The following is a 24,623-nucleotide window of genomic DNA, read 5'->3' as shown; positions in this document are numbered from 1 at the left end:
GTTTTTAATTTTAACTCTAAGACTCATGAGCAAGGTCAAGATTTGGATCTATGACTACATTTGTATTTCTTTTTGAAATTCATTTTTGTTTGCATTTTCATGGACACTTGGTTTTGGCCGACCACTGTTCCCTACCCTTTCCTGTCCTCCCATCTCCCAGGCAACCCCCAACCTTTCCTGGTCCCCATCTCCCTGACCTCCATGCCCACTTAACCATTTTGCTTTTCTAGCAGGTCTGTGATCTTCCTTTTATTGGTGCAAAATCCTTGTGATCTTCCCGTGCCAAAGGCTGATGACTGAGCTCCAGGATCCATCCTCTCACTATATTTCAGTATTTACACCATCCCCTAACCACGCAGCTACTCTCCTGCAGCTCAGAGTTATAAAGCAACCTTATTTAGGCCACTGGTGGGGAGGCAGAAGAAAGTAAAAGATACGTTATCTTCAAAGTCACTACACACAACATCCAGGCTAAGGTGTCTGACTTAGATTCTCCCTCTTCCCCTGTTGCTGGGAAATTTCAACAACCACAGCAGTTCTTTAACCAGGCAGGAAAGACACAAGTGGAAAACAGAAGAGCCAGGCTATCTGCAGGGAATGGCTCTTAGGACACCCTTAGAAAAGAACAGAAATATCATTTTAGGCACTGATTCGGGGGGGGGGGGGCACACCTCCAAGAATCCAGCTTTCATTCTACCTAACTCAGGCACACTCAACTTTAGTCTATGACCTTAAGAGTGTGTAACATTGGGGTGCAGACCATCTGGTCTTCATATTAAAGGCCTCTTCACAGTATGTTAGTAAGGGACAGTCCTTAGAGCTTCTGTAAAACTCCTGGAGCAATTCAGATACTCAAAACTGTTTAAATCTGTAGCTCTTCTACGATAAACTTCTGAGCATTATCTAGGAAATAAAAGTTTGGATGAGTTTCTTATGGGCATTAAAAATAAAACAAAAACCTCCAACGTGCCAGATACAATATAAACAAGGTTGGAGCTCTCAACAGAGTAACTGAGAGCAGGACACAAAGCTATAGGGACTGTCACTGTCCTTGCCTGCTAAGTCTACCGCTGATCCTCAAGAATTAAACACTGCTGTCCACATAGGCTCAAGTACAGAGCCTTCAGCAAAGGGTTTACTACAACAGAAGCATCAGGAGACATCTGAAGAGTCAACAGTGAGCTTACTTAACTGACTAAACTATGACCTAGTAATATTTTATTAGTCAGTAATGACAATGGTCAATTAGCTAACTTATTAATGCCAGGCACTGGCACATTTAATATATATAATCTTTGCAATAAGCCTGGGAACTGGCATTAGTATTGCCTTCTTTGATATACATGAAAACTGATTCAGAGGGAGAGGGAACAACCTGCCTAAGGTCACACCGTCGACAAGAGGCAAGCTTGAAGGTTCCATCACCAATGGCCTCAATGCACACCTGCATTGACCCACACAGAGACCCACAAACATGTACATACCCAAAAATAAGATAAATCTTTAAAGCGATGTCATGCCCAAAGTTTATCTAGGTTTAAAGGGTATCATTTGAACCCTTTAAAACATATTTACTAACCTTGCACAGAAATGAATTCTATAAGGCAACATTCCAAGTTGCTCCTTTAAATTATATTGCTTTTAATTCAGTTTCTAAAATGATTAACAATCATGCATGCTAAATAGAGATTTGTATGAATATAAGGATACATGTATATTTATGTATACATGCATGTCTTTTATAAATATACTGTTCATGTGTATATGTACATGCAAAAATCACATGGGAAATCTTTTCAATAGAACTAACTAAATCTGAAAAATAGCAAGCTTTGTAAATATGTCATACTTTTAGGGAATATTCTAGCTAACTTTTCTCTTTATTAACATTTTTATTTATCAGGTGTATGCATTCTTATTGGGGAAAATTATCAAGAGTTTGTTTTATTTTATGCTTGGTCTATTAGCCTAAAACTCTGAAACAGTTCAGAATGAAGTCCTTTACTGAGGCCGATCCACTACCATATGGCCAGAGAAATTAAATGTGACCAGGACTTTACACCTGTAGATTCACAAACCCTTTGCTGCCAGGAATCTTGGGTTATATGTAATTGGTATTGCTATTATAACAATTATGTTATATTACGTATCTAAAAATTGCCAGTTGAAACCAATAAAGCAGCTGAATTGAATTCCACTTTATTTCATCCCAAACATTTTTGAGGGTCTTCCTTCTCTTTCAGGTTACAAACTCAGAAGGGAAAGCTTCTGCATTCAGTGTCCTGTTTTCTCACTGCGTTTAGGACTGCCCACCAGATATGCAATGCTGTAACCATCACAGTGACCAGTCTGCAGATTCTGAAGATCTGACCTTCACATTTACCTATCTACGACACCTCTCTGTAGTCCTGAGTTTTACACAATGGAAAGGAAGTCAGTGAATAAACAGCGTACCAAGTTATAGTAAACCTAACTTTGGCTCCTTATTACCATATATTCTTCCAGTTAACACATAAGTTGCAAAGTCACTGTAAGAAAAAAGCCTGTATAACAACAGGCCAGTAAGATCAGAATGAGTAAATGCTTTAAAGTGAGTCTTACTTAATAACAGACTTTCCTTATTAGATTAATTTAAACCACTCTGAAACTGAGCACAGAAAATCTGGGTCACACAGAGTAATAAGAATCCAAGAGCAGGGGCTGGGAACATGGATTCTGTTGGTAAAGAGCTTTACTGCACAAGCTGAGGCCTTGGTTTTAGATCCTCAGTGCCCATGAAAAGTGTCAGGCAAAGGTTTGCACATATAACCTCAGAGCTGGGGGAGGGAAGGAACAGATAGGTCCCTAAACCTTGCTGTACAGCCATCCAGTACAGCTCAATCAGCCAGCAGCAGTTCAGTGAAAGATTCTGCCTCAAAAAGTAAGTCACCCAATGACTTCCTCTGGCTTCCAGAGATACGTGCAAATGCACATGTGCATGAACACACACACATCAACATAAAGAAATAAAACTTTAAAGTAGCGTACAATATGCCAATGCAAAAGCCATGCATTCTAAGTAAATCTGCTATTACTGAGGATTTAAAATATGCTGCATTTCTTAAAATTAACTTTCATAATTTGAGTATATTTATATTTATCTTAACAGATAATAAAATATTTTATAAACTTATCAGTCATAAGTAGAGCCAAGTTGTCCTAAGAACATTACATTTAGGATTATAACAGGTCCTATAGCAGGAGATGGACATCTTGCAAAATGCTGGGTCTTCCAGCAAGACTGAGTAACAAGCCTATTAAAGAGCATGTCCACAGTTCCTGTGCACAACATATTCAAATAGATTTTAAAAATTACGGTTTTTCTCAAAATCACATGATACAGATGCCTGGGAAAAATAGAAATGACCAAATTATTATAACAGAATGTTAGAGTTTTAAGGAACAGTTACTAGCACATTAGTTGCCTATAGTAATAGACATGCTCAAAAGAAAAAATAGAATAAAAGTGAAGAGAAATACAGAAAGAAAAAGCAAGTCATTTTCTTACACACATGGCAAACAAACCCACTCAAACAGTGCCCCGATGCATAGCTCCAAAGTAAAGCCACCTCAGGAAAGAATCGCAATCGCTGTTACCCATTTGCTGCCAATAAGTTTCCAACCACAGAGATTACACAGGCCTGCATACCAAGTTCATCGTGCAAACTGCTGCCGCCTACAGCAGATGCATGGTCATGTGAGGCTTCTAAGTGGACACTCCCTTTTCTCACCAGCAAGGAGGCACTAGCACTGAGCACTGCAGCCTGGGATGGGGGGCGGGACTGGACTTTGACCTGGGCTGTGGACTGCTGGCCTTGCTGACCATCTTGAAGGCTAGGAGAAAACAGGGATTGGGGAGACATTACAGGGAAGAAAAGAGAAAACAACAGCTAGAATGAAATCAATAGAGAACACTGATTTCAAAAATGACACTTTTTTTCAAATAACCAAAGAAAGAGCCAAGAAGCATTCATTGTACAATTACACAGTTTACACTTGTTCTGGTCGTTACCAATCTGATTCATGGGGAGGAATGCAGTAAATATTTAACAATATTTAGTGCAGCAAAATATCGATGTTAACTGTCAATCTGCAACTTTCAGCTCAACCCAACTAGGTTCTAGAGTAAAGAGGAAGAGCAGCAGGGGGCCGCTCAAGGACATGGCTCCGTGCTGGGCTCCAGTGGGTAAAATTCACCATCATGACTGCTATTTTCCTCTAATGTCCTAAGATCACAGATTCAGATACACAATAAAACCAAGTTCCTACACATGTGAAAACCAAAGACTCTCTATCAAATGCAACCAAAATACAAGGGTAAGCAAAAGAACATCACAAACTACTGCAGGAGAACCAGAGTGTGTGACCAGGCCGAGTGATACACGATGGCCACAGGGATCCTGGAAGGAGAATTATTATAAAGTACTACTTGTAAAAGCTTCCATATTTTGAAAAAGGCTAAGAGTTACAGGTAAAACATATACAACAATTAGATTTTTATAACCAATTGCTAACATTTTTCCAGTCCATATTGAATTCTCAACTAGAATACATTATTTTAGAAAAATCTTAGTAACTGGAAAACCTTAATTTCTCAAAGGATATTTTAGTGTTTTATAAATTTTTTAAAATTTCAAAAATTTTATTTTGTTAATATAAATTTATTTTATTTATAAAACTTAATTTTGTATGCTATTTACTCTTTTACTTTTATGATTATTTAAGATAATATGGATTTTATTATTAACTTTTTTGTTTGTTTGTTTGTTTTTTCGGGACAGGGTTTCCCTGTAGCTTAGAAACCTATCCCTGTCCTTGATCTAGCTCTTGTAGACCAGGCTGGCCTCGAACTCACAGAGATCCACCTGCCTCTATTATTAATATTTTTAATAGAAGATTTATTCTAATTTAAACTGTTGAAATTGCTGAACTGTTTCAACTATCACACATTAATCTCCGCACCATGTCCCAGCATGTTACACTCAGTGAATTTAAGTGCACTCTGAGAAACTCCAAAGCTGCCACCAAAGTAACTAGGACAAGAAGGATGTGACTCCACATGGCTGGGGAGCCTATGATTTTAATAACATCATTTTCTACTAAATTCTCTCTGATCCTTTGAATCCACTGCAATTGTCCCTCTGGTTTTTAGTTAAAAACAAAACAATGGAAACAAAAAACGTAGATACTGTCGACTGGCGGTGAAGTAAAAGGCTGAGCTGCGGCTATCGCGATCCAACACTACACTGTCTGCCACACCAGTCCCCCGGGATATTAAACTAAATTTTAGCTCTTCATCATGACAGTTGTATTTCAAATACAATAACCACACACCGCAGCTAGTACAACCAAAGTGATCAGCAGCACATAACGACTGCCTGCCATACTGGACAGCATGTATTAAAGAATACTTATCCCATCACACAAGGCCTACAAATTAGCAGGTTTGATTCAGAACCACTGAGCGGTATGCATTCTAAGCCGGGTGCAGGAATGCATCTAACGTGAGAAAAGCGAGACTGCGGCTCACACTGGCACTGCCTAGCCATGCTGCAAAGCACTCGTTTATAGTTTCCTTGGGTGACTTTCCTAGCAGCTGCTAGTCCAGAGAGGCCTGTGAGAGGCTGGCCATGTAGCTGAGTGGCAGGGCCTTTGCCTACGTGTGTCAAACCATGGGTCCACCTCCAGCACTGCAAATTTAGAGAAGAAAAGATGATCATGTTAATTAAACAGTTTTATCTTCTACACATGGCTGACACGTCCCTCTTCATCAGAAGCGATCTAGACTTTTCCATGAACCTTATCAAAATGAACAAGTTTCACACAAGAAAACAGGAAGAAGTCCCAGGAAATTCAAATATCATGGACTTTCAAATTCAGATCAAGCTTACAACTTAACCAAAGAATTTGTACTCAAATTTTTCTATCAGTTTTTTTTTCACTGAAAGTCATAAGCAAAGGTCCTATCACAGTTAGTCACATTCTAATGTGAACGGGCCTGAGACTATCCTAATCTTCAAGCTATAGATGCACAAAGTCTGCACAAATACATAAAATGTTTTCAATATTAAACGGTGCATGAACGTCAACTCCCAAACAAATGAAGGAAATTAGACAAAATCTATTATTATAATCATTGTACTCTGAACATAAAAAGTCAGTAATAAATGTTTATATCCCTTAATTCCTGCTTTCAAAACCCTCACAGGCAACAGAAAAGGTCAGTTCTTAGCATAAATGGTCGAGAATCAGATCCCCAAAGGGTGGATTAACTTTAGGCTAACAGGCATGAATATGGCATAAATTTATCTTTTCTTTTTTAACAGTAGTAGGTACTTTATCACACAGTAAAAGGAAATCTAAGTCTGTTATTCTAGGCTGGCAAGCATTCTGATCAACATCCCAATTTAAATGACAGACGACTGGCCTTGGCCATCCATTCCTCCACACACCAAGGTGATAGGTACCTGGCAGTACTGCTTTACTGTTAGTTACCTTGGTAGGTATCTCTCCAACTAAAATGTAAATTCTAAGAGTATGACACCATTATTCCAAAGACCATACAGGTTCCAGAAAAAGAATGTCCTGAATATTCAAAACAAAACAAAATAAAAATGATGAATTCATCTGAACACAAAATGACCCCATGGATTTCCAACCATAGATTCTCAACCATGACTGTAACCTTATTTTATTATAGATCTTTTAATCTTATATTTTAAATGAAACTAAAGATACACTGAAGCTTTACGTTTTTAACCAAAATAAGATGTTTTCCTCCCACCCCAGTCTTCTCAGGACTTGAAAACATGACATTAGGGTAATAAATATCAAATTCCTTGTATTATAAAAATTTTAATATTTGTGTTTATTTTAGCTCTAATCACTTAAGAAGAATTAACCTACCTACCTACAAAGCTTACTTAATTTTAAAAATTTAAAATAATTCTTAAGGAGCTTATTCTAATAAGATTCTAAAGCAGGCAAACTCTCTCTGTGAGGAGGTTGATGCACTAATCCGAATTCTTCCACATCTCTATTTTATCACATGCCTTTTGGGGTGGCTAAGCTACTCACCAAAGTTTACAATAAGCTTTCATAGTCTTTCTTTCTGAAGTTTTGCTTTCTTTGACCCTAGTTACCTACAGTCAACATCAATCTGAAAACATCAAATTGGAAAATTCAGAAATAAAGCCACACTTTTTAATACCTTTATATATTTTGTGATTGCTTTACTTTGTTAGTAGCTATTGTTGTTGACTTCTTGCTGGGTTGAATTTATAGATTACACCATACCATAAGAATGAGTCAAAGTGGGGGGAAACATACTATACACATACAGGGCACTGTATGAGCTGTGGCTTCAAGATACTGTACGAATGTTCAGAACATTTCTGTCCCACCCACCATGGGTACGGGGAACGATTTACAGAAGATTTTATTGGTATTTACATAGCAACTGTAGTGAAAGTACTGCCACATTGGATCTACTAATCTTTGACAAAATGTTTCCCCAACGTTTAAATAGCTATACTATTCTCTATTTAGTTAAAGATAACATTATTAAGTAGATCACACTGAAGAATAATGGCAATTTACTTTACCTGGGATTTTTCCAATTGCAAAAGGTAATTTACTAAGTTGGTATTTCTCCTAACTCTTCACAGCTAAATTTTATTTTATTTCACCTGTAATAAGGCCCATCTATTTAGACACATGCAACATGATGCTGAAAATTCCCTGGAATCTCAACAAAGCCTGCATGCTGACCACGAGAAGGAGACTTCTAAAGGATCCAACATAAGCCCTGGAGGAGTAATTTCCTGACCATTTTCTAAGACATGCTACATTTCAAATTCTGCAAAGAAAGTGGAAGTACTGTGTGTCTGGCCTGAGTTATGATAACTCTTGTGTTCCACCAGGCAGAGGAAAAAAATGACTCTGTATACAATGTTTGGCAAGTGAAACTTGGTCAGCATATTCATGGCAAAGAATGAAAGAATTTCTTAAAACAGGTTAAAAATGTTTATAAAAGGAAAAAATGGAGAAAGCAGGAAGGCAAAAGACTTGTCTACAACCAACAAGCATTATTCAAGGGGCAAAAGGAAGCTTAAACAAAACAGAACAGAAGCTGCTGCTGGGCAGCCCCTGCACATGGGGGCTGTGCCCACATTCACCAGCCAAGAGGAGTCCTGCAGCAGGGAGGGAGGGAGGGAGGGAGGGAGGGAGGGAGGGAGGGAGGGAGGGAGGGAGGACACATAAGTGGAGAGCTCCAAACATTTCTACAACAAATGTATCTTTAAATTAGTTACATTCCCACTTTAATGTTTTAAATATTGTCTATGTATAAATATATATATTTCATATAGTTGTGTATTATTTAAAGCATTAGAAAACGGAGATGAAATTCCTAGATATAATGTAAAACTAAACAAAAGAAACCAAAATTTAAATCTTAGGGGGGATATAAAATGAATTTTAAAAATAGAATTTCGGTATTCTGAAAAACAAGTTTGAAAAGGGAAAGGGGAGGGGTTTTGTCCATATGCTTTGGCAAGCACATGGATCATGTGATGCTCATGTTTGTTCTTATGAAATAAATCACAAGTCTTTTGAAAAGATCTTCATATTTCTAAATCAAGACATGGACTCTCTAGAGTCCTAAAAATCCAACAAGAGGTTATCCCCAATATCATAAATGGATGCTCTCTTAGTTGAAAAATTGTAAAAATGAAAATGTTTTTTAATACACGATGGAGGTAGAGAAGTTCAATACATCCCTACATGTAAACATATACAAAGCTGACCACGTTCATAAATAAAATATTTTAGTTCTGTGTCCTTCAATAGGTTCAAACTTTACAATATAAATAAGATAAAATGTAATCTTTCAATCACATGAAATAACCAAACTGACTTTATATGGTCAGGTCAGATTTCTATTTCTCAGTGAGGTCACCACTCTTCCTGTAATTGTCCCTATTAAACACTGTCAGATATTGCACTAATAATTTAGAGTAGGTAAAACAATAAATCTAACTTAATGGCTAGGCTTTCACTTCTATAACTGCTAACGTGCTCTTGCAATTTAAAAACTGGACAAACTCAGTCTGCTGGCTTTGTTTAAACAGTACAACATAAGGGGCATGCAAAATGCAGTAAGCTCAGGGTCACATGCAGAAGAAACCTAGGAGCTGAAGATGGAGAGCAGAGAAAGAAAGAAAAGCAGGGTTCTTCAAAAGCTTGCCTGGGTCGGAAAGAACAGGTTAGAAGGTTCACTGCATGCATGCCAAACTTGGTGGAATTGTAAAATACCGTACCTTAGGGGTGATCCGATGAGCAAGGTAGGAGGGGTAGGGTTACTCCCTGCATTGTGCCGGCGCCGTACTGCTTGGCGCCTAAATGTGCTGCGTTCACGGCGAAAGGCCACTGCCTCCTCGCTGGCCTGTGCTGCTGCATTAAGACAGACTTAGGTCAAACATGAGCCTAGGTCAGCTGAGCCTGTCTCTCTCTGGACTTCCCACCCTCTTGGGAGAAGGAACACTTGGGTCTCCTGTCACATTAGGGAATATATACAAAGTATGTACCCTTTCTCCAAAGTTAGTTTTTTGGAAAATAGCATTTTGGATCTATTATCTGACCTCAACACTTTCTCTTCATCCTTAACTTTCTATTTTAGGATCTCTGCCACTTTAAATGTTTTTCCGAAAGCCTCGTTATTTTCGGCACTTCTCCCTACTTTTCCCCTTTAAAAAAGCTGTGAGTGTCCCTAATGGGAACGAGTGCTCGTTTCTCTTCTCGTGGGACTAGTAAAAGCAGTGCAAGCACACAGATGCTCCCTCCCTTTGGATGGGGCTGCAGTCTGATCAACCATCATTAACTTAAAGCACCAGGGGTCAAAAGTGCACTTGATACACAGACACTCAATTCAGCAGGGTACATTCCTGACTGGGAGCGTTGACTTGGGCTGCTACCACTGCCCAACACTGAGGCAGTAGTCAACTGCCTATCACTCACCCAGGAGAAGAGCAAAATCCAAAGCATGATTTCTACCAAATGGTGACACCTTTGCATCGCCATTAAGGTGGAAAGCTTCGAACCACCCAACTTCAGACTACTCACTGTGGATGCCAGGGAGTAGGGTAGTGAGCTGCATCCCCCGGGACCCCAGGCTATAATTCTGAAACTGACTGACAGCTGGCAGAAAACGTTCAAGGTAACAAACATATCTTAACCAGAAAGTGCTGTGGCAAAACTTTATTTGAAAACTTTAGGGCCCTTGTCCTAGTCTCTTCAGCATTAGGAAGCAGATATAAATAAAAACCAAGCACAGAAGATCGCTTAGGCTGGAATCAAGCTAAACCAAGCAGACAACAATAAAACTGCAACAGAACCATGAGAAATTATACACAGTGATAAAACCACACCAACTGACCAATCTAATCAGTGTAAAATGTAAAATGATTTCACAGGTGAACATGAAACAACTGCTCTTTCCCCAGGACTCTAAGTCTTCTGGGATTCTTTGGATTCTGAGGAAGGATATTTTGATGTTAACATATGAGCAAAGAATAAAGAAGCTCATACAGAAACATTTTTCCAAACATGAAAGGGCCTTTAAATGTGAAAGGTCGTTGTTTGTCTGTGAAAGTCAGACATGTCCGCAGAAAACCATGAAGCTGACTGAACCTGCTTGTCTAGGCCTGGCTGTCTAACACAGTGGCCACTAACCAGCCAGCAGTGGTCATCTAGGCCTGGCTGTCTAACACAGAGGCCACTAACCAGCCAGCAGTGGTCATCTAGGCCTGGCTGTCTAACACAGAGGCCACTAACCAGCCAGCAGTAGCTACTCACATTTCTGTTAGTGGAAACTATAACTTCGGCTAGTCCTCCTGACCCACACCTCAACACTCAGTAGTAACACGGAGCATGTTGATCACTGCTAGACAACTCGGACATGGAACCTGCCCATCGTAGAAAGCAGATGCAGACGAGGCTGCTGTTTCGCTGGCATAAACTGTAAAGCAGGTTTCGACCACTGAGAACCACAACCTTGATGAACGGAAATGCGCTCTGCATCGGCAGAGAAACACACACCGGCAGAGCAGAGACCCGAGGAGGAACACACCAGGTGAGGGAAGACAGGACAATGAGGTAAGTAGGTTACACCTGTCACAGCTCTGAGACACCTGCACAGAGAGGTCACGTTACAGATACAATTACTAGCTGGTAATTCAATTCAAGAGCCACCTTGTGGACCACATTACTGAAAATTTTATTCTAAAGCTGAAATAAACTATATCCCATTTTTTTACAAACCATTACTCAACAACAAACTACTATAATCAATTTTACTGGTTGAATCAACTTCATTATAGAATCTTCATTCTCTATTCTGTTGCAAATGAACAGAAAATTGAACCCAGACCTAACTTATGAGCTGACTCTCGGAAAGCAGCATATGATCACTAACCACAGAAGACAGGAAAAGGGAAATGCTCTTCTTTATTAATCTGTTTCTACTGGAGACTCTTGGAGGTATTACTCTTACAGGAAAGCTAAGTCTCTAAGAAGGGCAAGAACAAAATTAAAAAACCATCTAAACAACAAAGGAAAGAAAGAAAAGAAAGAAAATTTGCCAGTGTCCATTTTTAGTTAAAAAAAAAAAAGAAAAGAAAACTCTGTTGGTGGGTTGGAGAAATGGTTCAGTGGTTAAGAACACTGGTTACTCTTTCAGAGGACCTAGGTTTGAGTCCCAGAACCCACATAGTGACTCATAACCATGTCTACAGTTCCAGGGATCTGATATCTTCTTCTGCACTCTGCAAACACCTGGCACACTCGTAACACATATGCAGATAAAACACTCATGTACATAAGACAGTAACAACAAAAATCTCTTTGGCTTCTTCTTAAAAGAAAAGCTTTAAATAATTTTACACATTCATATTTTAATCTACAAAATAGTTATATAAATTACGTATTTCCTTAACTGTCTTTTAATTATGTATATATGCATATGTTTGTGTTGGAATGTGCTCATTTGTGGAGACGCCCATAGATGCACTAAGGACCTGAACCTTGTGTCTGCACAGGAAGCCCTTTACCTAATAAGTCATCTTCCAGCCTTTACGAATCATTCAAGTTTACAAGAGAAAGAACATTTAAAAAAATAACTGAAGAGGCCTCTGAAGAATCAAATCCTAAGCCTTGGAAGAAACTCTCTTCCTTCTCCTCCTCCTCCTCCTCTTCTTTTTTTTTTTTTTTAAATAGGACACCAGAAGGGAGAAAAAAATGCTACAAAATCTTTTAAAGTTAGCTCTTTAACCTTACATAAAACTCAGGATTTTCTAGCAAGTGAACAAGCTAACTGTTCAAACCTGTCTATCAAATGTAAACAGTGAAAAACTAAGCACTCTAAGCAGAACTAATTTGTATGTATAAGAAAAACTCAGAAGCAGTCCAGTGATTCAAAACTTACGAATATATGAAGTACAAAAATTAAGGATATATTTTAAGTATGCTTTTATAACAAGTCTTGACTTTCTAATAATTTCCTTATTTGCATTAAAATGTCTTCAAAAGACACAATTTACAATAATCTCAGAAAATTCAGCTTTTATTCAGTTTTGTGTTCTCTCTGCCTCCCTCCCTCTCTGAGACACATCTCAGGCAGCCCAGGCTAACCTCAAACTCCCATTTCTCCTGTCTGACCTCAAGAGCACAAGGATCCCAAAAAAATGCTTCAGTTCTGGGCTTTATTTCCTTTATATTAATGCAGTCTCTCCATCAGGGTTATGCTTGAATGCATAACATGGAAAACAGGCAAATATCCTGGACATTTGAAGACCTATGGGATAGTGTATTCCTGACCATTAAAAAGAAATGCAAAATCAAACCTTAGGGTTATTTTAAATTTACTTCAGAAAGTTATAGAAACTCTACACATTTGATATGGAACTGTTTGGTACAGCAATTTCTGTTTATACGGATGCCCTAAAACACTATCAGCTGGCTTTGTGGATGACAACAAGAAAAGCATCCAAGGCTATGTACACTAAATAGAAGATTCTGGAGCAGTAGAACCAAAAGCTACCCCCTCTAAATCTTCAAAGCTGGAGAGTTCTGAGTATAAATAAGTAAAGAGGTTTTCTATCAACTATTCTACTCATGCAGTTCGTGGGTTATGGACTCACTGGATTGCTCATGTAGAATCCCACTGCTCTTAGAGAGAGAATACTGTTTGTTCCTCCCTGGCAAATCTGGCACTGAACTGAATTTGAGAACTGTGTATATATGAACACTGACTTCAGGGACAAGGGATGTAGCCCACAGAACAGTGGCTCAAACAATGTATCTAAAACAATTTTCTCAGGGGCTGGAGAGATGGCTCAGTGGTTTAGATCCCAGGCCAAGAGCTAGCACCCACATGTGCAGAGGCTCACAACCATTTATAACTACAGTTCCAGGAGACCTAGGGTCTTCTGACCTCTGAGGGTAACAAGTATACACTAGTTACTCAAACATATGTGTCATCAAATCATTCACACACATAAAATACATGACAGTAAGAAATTCTTTTAAGATACTTTTCTCAGAGAGATACAGGTTAAGGAATTCAGTAGGAACAGGAGACAGCTCAGTAGCTGAGAGCACTTGCAGAGAACCACGGTTCAATTCCCAGCACCCACGGGATGGTTCGATCTGTAACACCAGTTCCAAGGATCCTCTTCTGACCTCTGTACCTACCTTGTGCACATACACAGTAAACCACTCAGTTACATAAAATAATAACATAAATAAATCACCAGATAGTGGTTCCACACACCTTTAATCCCAGTACTCAGGAGGCAGAGGCAGGGGGAGCTCTGTGAGTTCAAGGCCAGCCTGGTCTACAAAGCAAGTTCTAGGACAGCCAAGTCTACACAGAGAAACCCTGTCTTAAAAACAAAACAACAGGGTTCCGTTGGGCTCAGTCCTCTCCTAAGCTACGTGTCTTTGCCTCCTCAAGTCGCCGTCCCACAATCAGTCATGGATCAGGTAATACAGTTTGTTGAGCCAAGTCAGCAGTTTGTAAAGGACTCAATTCGGCTGGTTAAAAGATGCACCAAACCCGACAGAAAAGAATTCCAGAAGATTGCCATGGCCACAGCCATAGGATTTGCTATCATGGGATTCATTGGCTTCTTTGTGAAACTGATCCATATCCCTATTAATAACATTATTGTGGGTGGCTGAATGCTTTCTCTTCGCGGGAACTAGGAGCAAACGAGGTTGTGAGAAGCTTATGAAGTAAAAAGTTGCCTGTATACTTTGTGTTTTCCTTTCCTTCTTCCCTCCCCAAGAGGTTTTGTATTTCTAAACTAAAATAATTTCAAAATAAACATTTTTCCCATGACAAAAAAAACAACAAAAAAACACAGAAATGCAGAATACTGCATAAACCTTAAAATACACACAAACCCCTCGACTTCAGCTATTCTTTATAACCTGACAACCGATATAGAAAACATATTATAAGCATACTATTGTATCATATAGGAGATAAATTTAGGGGCCCAAGACCATTTTTATCTGATATAGGACAAGTCAAAAACAAGACATTTTTCTATTATGTGTGTGTGTGTGTTTTATTCAAAGTATTAGTCATAAATTAGAGATATGCCTTATAAGAAAAATTAAGTACAAAGCAAGAGGTCAATGAAAAAACAAACTGAACTCAAAAAGTTTCACCTACACAACTGCAGACAATTATTAGTAAAATGTGACTTTGAGCAGAAGACCTGATGAAGGCTAAGAGATCCTAAACCAGACAGGGGAGCTTGCTGGTGGCACAGCTCCACTGCAGAGTGCCTGTCTGGCACACACAGGGCCATGAACACACGCAAAGCACTGTGACAGGACTACATACCATGCAGGAAGTTATGGCGTGTCACTGCCAAAAGAGATTAGCTACTAAAAATGTTTCCTGTTAAGTGTGAAATTGGGAATATCATTTGTATTTTCACTATTATATAGTTTTACACAAGTAGAACAACTCCAATTTGTTTCAATATGTAATTACTTCCTTGTATTTACCTCTGAACCAACAGAACAGAACAGGACAGGACACATTTCTGTAGCACAGCACTAGTCTGCTTCCCAATAACAGTAGCTCTTAAACATTTACGACATGCTGGGCACTTTCTAAGCATCTTACAGATGAACTCCCTTCATTTTTCGCTATGCAACAGGTAATGTTTTCACCTCATCCACAGATGACAATGTGGAGGCCTCATGAAGATAAACAGGTCTCTGAGGGTACCAATTACAGTGGAGCCCAAACACTAACACACATGTGAACCTAGGCTACATCACCTCTATTTCAGGGCTTTATTGTAACACTTTCAAGTATTTCCCAAACTCCAAGCCTCCACCCTAACACCATTCACCCCAATAATAAAGTATCTGGAGAAGGCAGCAATACCTCCAGATCTACCCAGATTAAAATTCACTTACAGTTTTATGTCCAGGAGAGACACAGAGAGACAGAGAGAGACAGACACAGAGAGAGAACAATGTGTGCCATCATGTTTCGTCATGATTTTGGAGTACAACCCAGACACATCACTCCTAAATCACCAGACAAGACTGTAACGAATGACGCTCATATCGACACAAACTGAAATTATGTCAATTTTAAATGGGAACATTTAAATTCCTTCCTGCTACTTCCAAGTTTTCTGGAAGTTCAACTAAAACACAGCAAACCCTTGTATTTAGGTGTAATGGATACAGAAATCTCTAACACATTTAAATCATTTTGTTTTGTTTTTCATTCTAAGCACAATAAAAACAAACAAAATAAACACCCTAGCAGTACCCTTATTTGACAAAAAAAATCTTCAACCTCCCGCATACTAGTGAATTTCTTCAACCAAAGTTGAGATCTTAAAAATTTAGTTCATTGCTTTATTATTAACATTTAGTGGAGATTTTAAAGATACAAACAAACAAATCTGGAATCTAGAAATATGAAGACTTACATGGTCACAGAACTGCATGAAGAAGGTAATAACACTTTCCACGTAATTTTGTAAAACCACCAAACAAAACAAAAAAGGAAAATCAACATTCACTATGGAAAGGAAACGACGGTAAGTATGCAAAGACAGAGACTTTCCATAGCACATCTTGTACATATGCTAGTAACATTTATATTCTGGCAATACCATTTATTTTAGCAATATTTAGAACATACTATAACATGTTCACTCTCAAATTTTATTTTGATAACTTAAAAGAAGCTATTTTTTTAAAACCCAATGGAGTCACTGACATCAAGAACAGACACACATGAGAACGTTTCTCTGAGAAGTCTCTATATATAGAATGACATCCAGGTCAAAACTGTAAGACATTCATGCAGCAACCAAGTGGTAAGAACCACTTCAGATACAATCACCTCTAATATACAGCTTAGAAGACTACTTTGAGAACTCCTTCAGCACTAAAAATAATTTCTTTACAATCCCATTATAAGTTAACTTTTGTTAGAAGCTTTCTAGAAATAGAAAAAAATAAATACAAGCAAGAACATCTTTATAGTATGATCTTTAAAATACTCCAGATGAACCTGAAATTCTTTTAAGGTAAGTGTAGACACGTTTGAAATGCCTGTATGAACAGAGCATCAACTTTGACTGTTAAGGAGAGAATCAGCACTATTATAGCAAATGACTGTGACCCTCCAAGACTCATGTGTGCTGACAGCAGAAGGCCTCATTCTCACTGTACCCAGAAAGACTTCATAATCAGCAGAACAGTCAACAGTCTGAGGTAGGAGGAAAACAGTGAAGAACACCACCTCTGAAAAACAGGTCAACACACACTAAACAATATCACCTATCCAACTTTGTACAACTCCCCCAAAACCTGAAATTAGTAAGTTATTACTTTACCCAAACACCATCACCATCATAGGGAATACCATGCATCAATTAACAGATTAAAATGCTAATACAGCAGGAAGTGATGATGTATGCCTTTAATCCCAGCACTCAGGAGGCAAAGGCTAACAGAACAGTTTGAGGCCAGCCTGATCTACATAGTGCATTCTAGGCCAGCCAGGGTTACACACTGAGATCCCGTCTCAAAAATCAAAATATAAATAAGCACATAAAAAAATAGAATGCTAATTAATATAAATTATAAACTTCAACTTAATTCACCTTAAGTACAGTGAGAAATCATGGGGAAAATATCATTTTCTTAGTATCTAAAACTTGAATTGAGAAAAGCAGATAAACAGAACGACCCCAGTGCCACAGTAGTGTTTGGAGAATCAATCTTCTGTGACGGATTGAGTGGCTGCCTCTGGGAGTTCAGCAGCACACTGTGAAGACTTGGCTATAGCGGTTTGTCACTCTCATATAGTTGTAAAACTGTTGCTATTGTACAAAGGAGAGAACTAATTGGGTTATTAATGGCAAAACTAGCTTAGAAAAGGGAGGCAATCAAGAATAAACTCATGTGTCCAATCAGACAGTCGGACCATCAGAGACTACTCCCACTGAAAGAAGCCGCTTCCTAACACGGGGAAATGACACTTTCTGAAGCTTCTATTAGACTACTCCGAGCACGGTGACAGTCTGCAGTGACCCTTGAGTTCCTGTGGCTCACTTACCTCCAGGGGCTGCATCCTGTTCTTCCCCTTCAGGAAAGGCAGCCTGGCTTGGCAGACTATTCCTAGACCGAGTGACTGTCTCTAACTGGGAAGCCCGGCCCAGCAAAGACAGCTCATCTAGCACCTCTCCCTCTTTGGCCTCAAGGTCTGACTTTGAAGTGGTTAAGGGCTTTATACTTTCAGGTGCCAGCAGCCTGTTGGTGTCATTCAGACAGGCCACAGTGCCACTATCCAAGCTCAGCACCCGAGCCCGCGTCTTGGCACTATTTGTGCTGGAAGTCCTTCGAGTGGCCCTCTTTTTGGCGGTTCCCTCAGGGCCTGCATGAGCTCTGTGTGTGTGGTCCGAGTCTGTGCCCCGGTCCTTATGGCCATGTTTGGTCTTGAGGGCACTGTATTTGCCCTCAGGAGACTGGCACGAATGAGAGGTGGCGCTGGAAGAGCTATCGCTGCTGAACTGGTGAGCAGAATGCACACTTGGTGCTCTGCTCAAATCACTTTGATCACTAGAGTCCTCGTCGGGACAAAACACAGCACTGTGAGGCTTGCTGCCAGAGACTCCTCGGAAGGAAACGTAGTCCCGATGGCGACTGGAGTCGAAGCTGCTGGCCCGTTTCTTTCCTGCGCGCCTTCTGCCTGGCTTGTGCGCAGAGGTTGTCCGGTGGATTACACTGGAGGATTTGGGTCGGACATCACCTTCCTTCTGCTTCCCACCACTGTCTCTACAAACTCTGGGGTCTGTGGAAATGCTGGGCTTCTCGCCCTGCTCCTCTTTGCTCTCTGCACTCTGCTCAGATGGCCTGTCCCCAGGGACAGTAAACTCATTTGCATGGGGGTTTTTATTGGCATCTTCTGATGCAGAGCTGCTAGGAGCAACCTGGTCAGGTACGTCCCCGGATGCCTGAGCACCTGGGTCCTCAGGAGGCCCACCAGATTCACTCCCCTCGGGGGCAGTCTTGTCACAGCTAGTCCTTTGGTCACCGGCACCGTGGCGCCTCTCTTCTGCTGAGTCAGCACAGCCCTTCTTCCTGGCATTCCTCTTTCCCACTTTGGGAGACTCCTCGTGCTCAGACACGATGCTCTCGATGTGAGTGGAGCTGGTCTGCTCACTTTTATAGCTACTCAGAGTACTGTTGGTGTCCCTGTCAGTCCCGCTGCAGTAGCTCTCAGTGGACCCGCTACTCCGTGTGCTCAGGCTCCTCAGGCTGTCCACACTTTTGTCAGCGTTCAGCGCTCTGCTCTTCCCACACTTTGTGGGTGGCTGAGAATTACTTTTCCTCAGGTCACCAGCAGGCTGAAATTCTGCAGGTGGGCAGGACTTCTCTACTAAAGACTCTCTAGACCCAGAGTGAGGCTTAGAAGAGTCTAACTCACTGACTGGGTCTAATCCCCGTCTCTGCTGGTAGAGAGGAAAGTCATTCAGAGAGGCATCAGGAAAAGCCACAGCAGAACTGGAAGTCCGTGGCACTCCTCGTGGCCGGTGCTCTTTCCTGTAAGAGTGTGAATGTAAAGGTACGAGAGAAGCCACTTCTGTGTCACAGGCACTGGACAGGGACTGATCGACATGGTGGTGCTGGCTATGACTTGGCAGGCTCACTTTGTCACTGAAGTCCCTTGGTAAGTCCTGTCCACAAGAGGACAAGGAAGGCTGGATAGAGATGAAGGAGTCATTGGAGACCAGGCGGAAGAGCTTGCGATCAGTCGCCAAATCTGTTCCAAACACATTTGAAAATGTTAACACAGACGCATGATCAGCTCCTCACTGTCTAACAAAGGAAAGAATTCACAGCACACAGGAAATCAAGTCTAAGCAATTCTCAATTCACTGAACAAGCTGGCCAGTCATCCCAAAGAGCTGGTTTGTTTAAAAGTGCACAAAGAAATCATTCTAACTGATGGAATGAACTAACCTTTTCAATTTTTTGAGGTCTTCAAAAGAATTCAGAAAAGGTTCCATTCTGTCTGTCTGTCTGTCTGTCTGCCTCTCACTCTCTCTGTGTGTGTTCGTTCCTCCCCTCCCTCCCTTTTTGAAAAGGGTCTCACTATTTAACCCAGGCTAGGCTTGAACTTAAGATCCTCCTGTCTCAGCATCCTGAGTCTGCAATTTCAGGTGTGCGTCACCACAATCTGCTCCAAGTTCTATTTCTAACTTACAAATAGGTAGCCTTGAGTTACCATTCTGAGACTGGCTCTTCATCTAAAAAAAATGTATTAACAACTTCATAAGCAGTAGGCAGTAGACACTGAATATATACATATATAGTTACACATATAAAATCAAAATTAATAATAACTATCATTATTATACCTTAGGAAATACTTTAATTCTTTGAAAAAAACAGGATTATTTTACAACTAAAAACTTAGAATGGGGTCTCCAAAATCACTCGGTGGGCAAAGAGATTCCAGGAGCACACGTGAAGAGAGCAAACAAGGCTAGCACCACACAACTATCCCCGACCTCCGCACGCAAACCACAGCAACTCAAGTCTACACTATCCAAACACACACAAATATTAAGAGGATTAAAAAAGTTATTAAAACCTAGAGTAGGAAGAAACAAACAACAACAAAATTAAAGTGCTGATCAATACTCAAACAAGAGACCACATAGTGATGCAAGGTATCTCACGATTTGTCACAGTCACAAAATGACAGAAACTCACAGGCCTCACTTTGAAGATGTGACATCTGGTGATCTCTCGGGGAGGAAGAATCAGTTTAGGGAAGGCCCTTGGAGGGTACTGTATTGAATGGACCCACACCCGTGACTGCAGCAACAGCACAAATTAGAAGGGAAAAAATATATACAAGTGTATATAATTTTGTATATAGAGAGAATGATGTATATTTGTGTGTATATATGTATATGTATATGTGTGTGTGTATATATATATATATTTCTTCTTCAATGAAGACTCCAAGTTGGGATGAGGGGGGCAGAGGATGGGTCTGGAAGGAGTTGGGGGAAGAGTGAGGATGAATGTGATCAAAAATGCCATCAATGAGAATATATTAAGTATCAACAACAAATAATAATTATAGGCTAAAATCCTGCATTTTCTCTCATCACTGATGAAACAATTATAAAATACCCCCCCCAAAAAATACATCTTGCTCTGTATTACATTCCTGTATTACATTCCTGTATAGAACATTCCTATAGAACATTCCTTAGTTTCCATTTAAGGTAGGAGTTACTGACTGAATTATCATATGCATCATAAATAGAATTATGGATATACAAAATTCCATCTGCCTACACAAAAGCTGATTTTTAAATTATGTGTTTGGCAGAAAAGGATGCCTAAACCCAATGTTAGCTTCACACAAAAGAAAACTATTAATTTGTATGTAGTGACACAGGCCTTTAACCTAAGCACCCAGGAGACTGGGGCATCAGGATCTGCTAGCCTGGGTTAGAAATAAAAAAAAAACAACAAAAAGGGAAAATTATTTTTGTTTTTGTTTTTGTTGTTGTTTTTAGAAACAGGGTTTCTCTGTAGCTTTGGAACCTATCCTGGAACTAGCTCGTGTAGACAGGCTGGCCTCAAATTCTGAGATCTGCCTGCCTCTGCCTTCCGAGTGCTGGGATTAAAGGTGTGTGACACCATCACCTGGCCAGAAAAATTATTGTAACCATGTGAGCAAACTGTAAGTCAGATTCTATTCACCTGAATATCAATGATAAAAAGCAAACACTCTCGCTTAAGATGAAAATAAAAATGAAGCCACCGCACATATTTATATACTTTAAAAGAATATAAATCTGGGGACAGCATTTATTGAGAATGTGGTTTATTGAGAAAAGGCTTGCCTGAACTGGATCCCCAGAATCTACGTAAAGGTGGAAAGAGAGAAGTGACTCTACCAAGTTGTCCTCTGACCTCCATGTGTGCTCTATGGCACACACACACACACCACCACTACCACCACCACAACTATTATATGAAGTGGGACTTTAACATGCTAATGATCAGAGCTGGAGAGGTGGCTCAGCAGTTAGAGCACTGACTGCTCTACCAGAAGACATGGAGTCAACTCCCAGCATCCACAGAGCAGCTCACAACATCTGTTAACTCCAGTTACAGGAATCTGATGCCTTCTTCTAACCAGGCATGTAAGTAATGAAAAGACACACATGCAGGAAAACACCCATACACATAAAAATAATTTAATAAATACTGAAATTTTTTAACATTAATGATCAAAATCAACTTTCCTCTAAGAACTGTGGGCTGAGGTGGGGCGTGTGCATTTGGACACGTGGAGACAGAGGTTGATGTCGAGTGTCTTCCTCAACTGCTCTCAACTTACTTTTTGAGGCAGGGTCTCTCACTGACTTGGTTAGCCTGCCTGGACAGCAAGCTCCGGCAGTCTGCTTTTCCTGTTTCGTCATGCCTAGGAAGGAACACAGGTGTGTTCTGCACACCTGGCATTCTTACACGGTGCTGGGGACGGAACTCAGGTCCTTTATTTCACAGCAAGCACTTTGCTGACTGATCCATCTCCCTAGCCCCTAAACTCTCAGAAGAAAGGTCTTACACTCGGGTTATTGGTTTACTTTTAGAAACGATGGCTAAAGAATAAAGCATTAGACCTTACCCCCAAAGGTTTCATTTTGGATTATTACAAAAATTCTTAAAACATTAAAAATTTTAACAATGACTAATAAAATGGTTGTGTAAATTATACACTCTACTGACAGTGTTATAGAGGGACTAGACACATTTTGAACATTCTGTAAAACCATGAGGCAGCACTTACCAAGAAAGCGGCAGTACCGCATGAAAACTATAATTTCTGTTCTGCAGTCCACACACAGTGCTGGGCTGCACGGCATGTGTTTAGCCACAGGCGAAATCAAGTCCTGATACATGCTCTAACATGGTAAATGAACGAAGGCGGCACAAAAGCCGCACATCATAGAGATTCATGTCTATGAAGTACTCAGAACAGGTGACAAACAGCAGACAAACACCCTGTGCTCTCGGGCAGGCGGAAGCAGCAAAGAGGGCGGCAGCTGCAGGTTTCTTCTGCGGTGATGACAGGAATATAAACTTGTGCTACACTAAAAAGTATGTAAACCAGAAGGGACGGTTTTATGGCATGAAAGTCGTATCAAAAAGGAAAACAGGACACAAAGTTACACACAGAAAAGGGTGACCCGAATGTTCTCAATGGCAGAAGCATGACTACGTCACACCTCACACCTGTTTCTGACGCTAACACCTACCACACTTATTTATAAATAAAAAGCATGCTACAGGCTTCTCTCTTGGGCCATCTCTACCAATGATACAAACATGCTATTATTTCTCTTAAAATCTATACTCCATCCCTTATCTTTCAAGTCTCATGCTAGCTACTGGCTTGGTTCTCTCCTCCTTTGCAAGAATTTATTGAAAGAGTAATTAATAGTCACAGACTAGGCGAGCATTCTGCCACCAGTGACCGCCCAGTTTCAACAGGTTCTAATACTACGGCATAAAACTTCCTTATAGGGTAAGCAGTATCTTCAATGCTTTCAATGGCCAAGCCCCATCCTCAAATCTCTTCATTCAGAAGCAGAACTGGCAAAGAGATCAAACTTTCTCTATCATGCTGGCATCTAGCAGGCTCAGAGTTCTTTGGACCACAAGCTGTTTCTATTTAGTCTAAATGGCTGCAAGTCTATTGGTTCCGGTCACAGCCCTGAGATTTTTCAGCTTCCGACTTATACTTCCTCCTTGTAGATCTCTTTCAATTTCCCAGAATCGGGATAAACGTTCAGAAACATCTAGGACTATTTTCTCCATATTCTGTCAGGCCTGAATGGGATGGGGGTGAGCGATAATTCTGATCTTGGACAAGGAAGACATGAGAGACAGGAGCAGGGAAATTGTCAGGAACTCCTCCTTGAAGGGAAGAATCAGGTGCACTCCACATTCCTGGTTCTAGTAATAATCTGAAACCTTAGGACAAAGTGAGTGTCAACTTGTCAACCAAATGCTAACCAATTAAACAACCTAGAGCCAAGCCAGTCCTAAATAGTATTACAGCCGGTTAAGCAATTGCCACTAGGTGGTGACAAACCACAGCCAGGACCATGAATGAAATCCCTGTAAAAGTCTTCAGAAGAATCCAGCTCACTGTGTGCTTTTGTACTGGTTTTGCTTTGCACCTTTTTTTTCTTTTATTGTTGTTGTTTTTGTTTTTAGAAAGAGCCTCATTCTATAGTGGAGGCTGGCTTGAAACTCACTCTATTGCCCCAGATTGGCTCTGAATTAAGGCAAACCTTGTGTTTCACCCTCCAAAGTTACAGGTGAGACCCACCATGCCCAGCTCTAACTCCATATTTGATGTGCTGATTGGTTAGTTGTATTTATACAATGACAACTTCTAGATGTCCAATCCAAACATCTAATCTGACTTCTTCCTCCTCATGGCTATTTTGAGGTCCCAAAGAATCACAAACTGAACTCACATCTTACCCTCCATGCTATCCTGTCTCTGAAACTAAACACCCCTTTCAGTTAAGGAACACCCCATCTTCCCTGCTGTTCAACGCAAAACTGTCTGAAATAAATCACTCATGAGTATTATAAAATCTTATAGAAGAACACTAAAATCCACCAACACAGCATCTTATTAGTATACATACACACACAAGGGGGTGGGGGGAATATGGGGCCAGGCAACTTCTTACTACCTTAACCCTTCCAATGACCTCTCAATTTCAGCATTTATCCCTTTGATCAGAGCCACTGTAGCAGTTCATCTTTCTAAAAATTAAAACAGGTATCTGTAAAAATGACCTCCCAGGGCTGATCTCCAAAATACACAAAAAACTCAAGAAATTGGTCATCACCTATAACTGCTAAAGAAACAGAAACAGTCATCAAAAGTCTCCCAACCAAAAAAAGACCCAGGACCAGATGGT

At 40.2% G+C, this 24,623-nt stretch overlaps 2 protein-coding genes across 7 annotated transcripts in view; one reads left to right on the top strand and one right to left on the bottom strand.

Annotated features, from left to right (window-relative positions):
• Positions 1–24,623, bottom strand: part of Pcnx1 (pecanex 1) — a 142,439-nt gene that overhangs the window by 63,786 nt on the left and 54,030 nt on the right. For 2 of the 6 annotated variants that reach the window (XM_050164471.1, XM_050164473.1), the window contains exons 6-8: positions 17,705–19,411; positions 9,360–9,492; positions 3,689–3,873 (exon numbers count right to left, since the gene is read on the bottom strand). The exons of 1 other annotated variant lie outside the window; for it this stretch is intronic. In XM_050164471.1, coding sequence (XP_050020428.1) covers positions 3,689–3,873; positions 9,360–9,492; positions 17,705–19,411 — 2,025 coding nt within the window. The remainder of the gene's footprint in view (positions 1–3,688; positions 3,874–9,359; positions 9,493–17,704; positions 19,412–24,623) is intronic. 3 more of the 6 variants (XM_050164474.1, XM_050164475.1, XM_050164472.1) reach the window with 2 other exon arrangements.
• LOC126515123 (protein transport protein Sec61 subunit gamma-like) lies at positions 13,991–14,348 on the top strand. Its single transcript, XM_050164477.1, has one exon. It carries the CDS (start codon positions 14,071–14,073, stop codon positions 14,275–14,277), a length of 207 nt encoding a protein of 68 aa, XP_050020434.1. The 5' UTR covers positions 13,991–14,070; the 3' UTR covers positions 14,278–14,348.

This window comes from Alexandromys fortis, unplaced genomic scaffold, assembly GCF_014885135.2.
Source record: "Alexandromys fortis isolate MF-2015 unplaced genomic scaffold, M_Fortis_MF-2015_v1.1 scaffold_159, whole genome shotgun sequence".
Lineage (NCBI taxonomy): Eukaryota > Metazoa > Chordata > Mammalia > Rodentia > Cricetidae > Alexandromys > Alexandromys fortis.
This window is presented reverse-complemented; position numbering and strand designations above follow the sequence as displayed.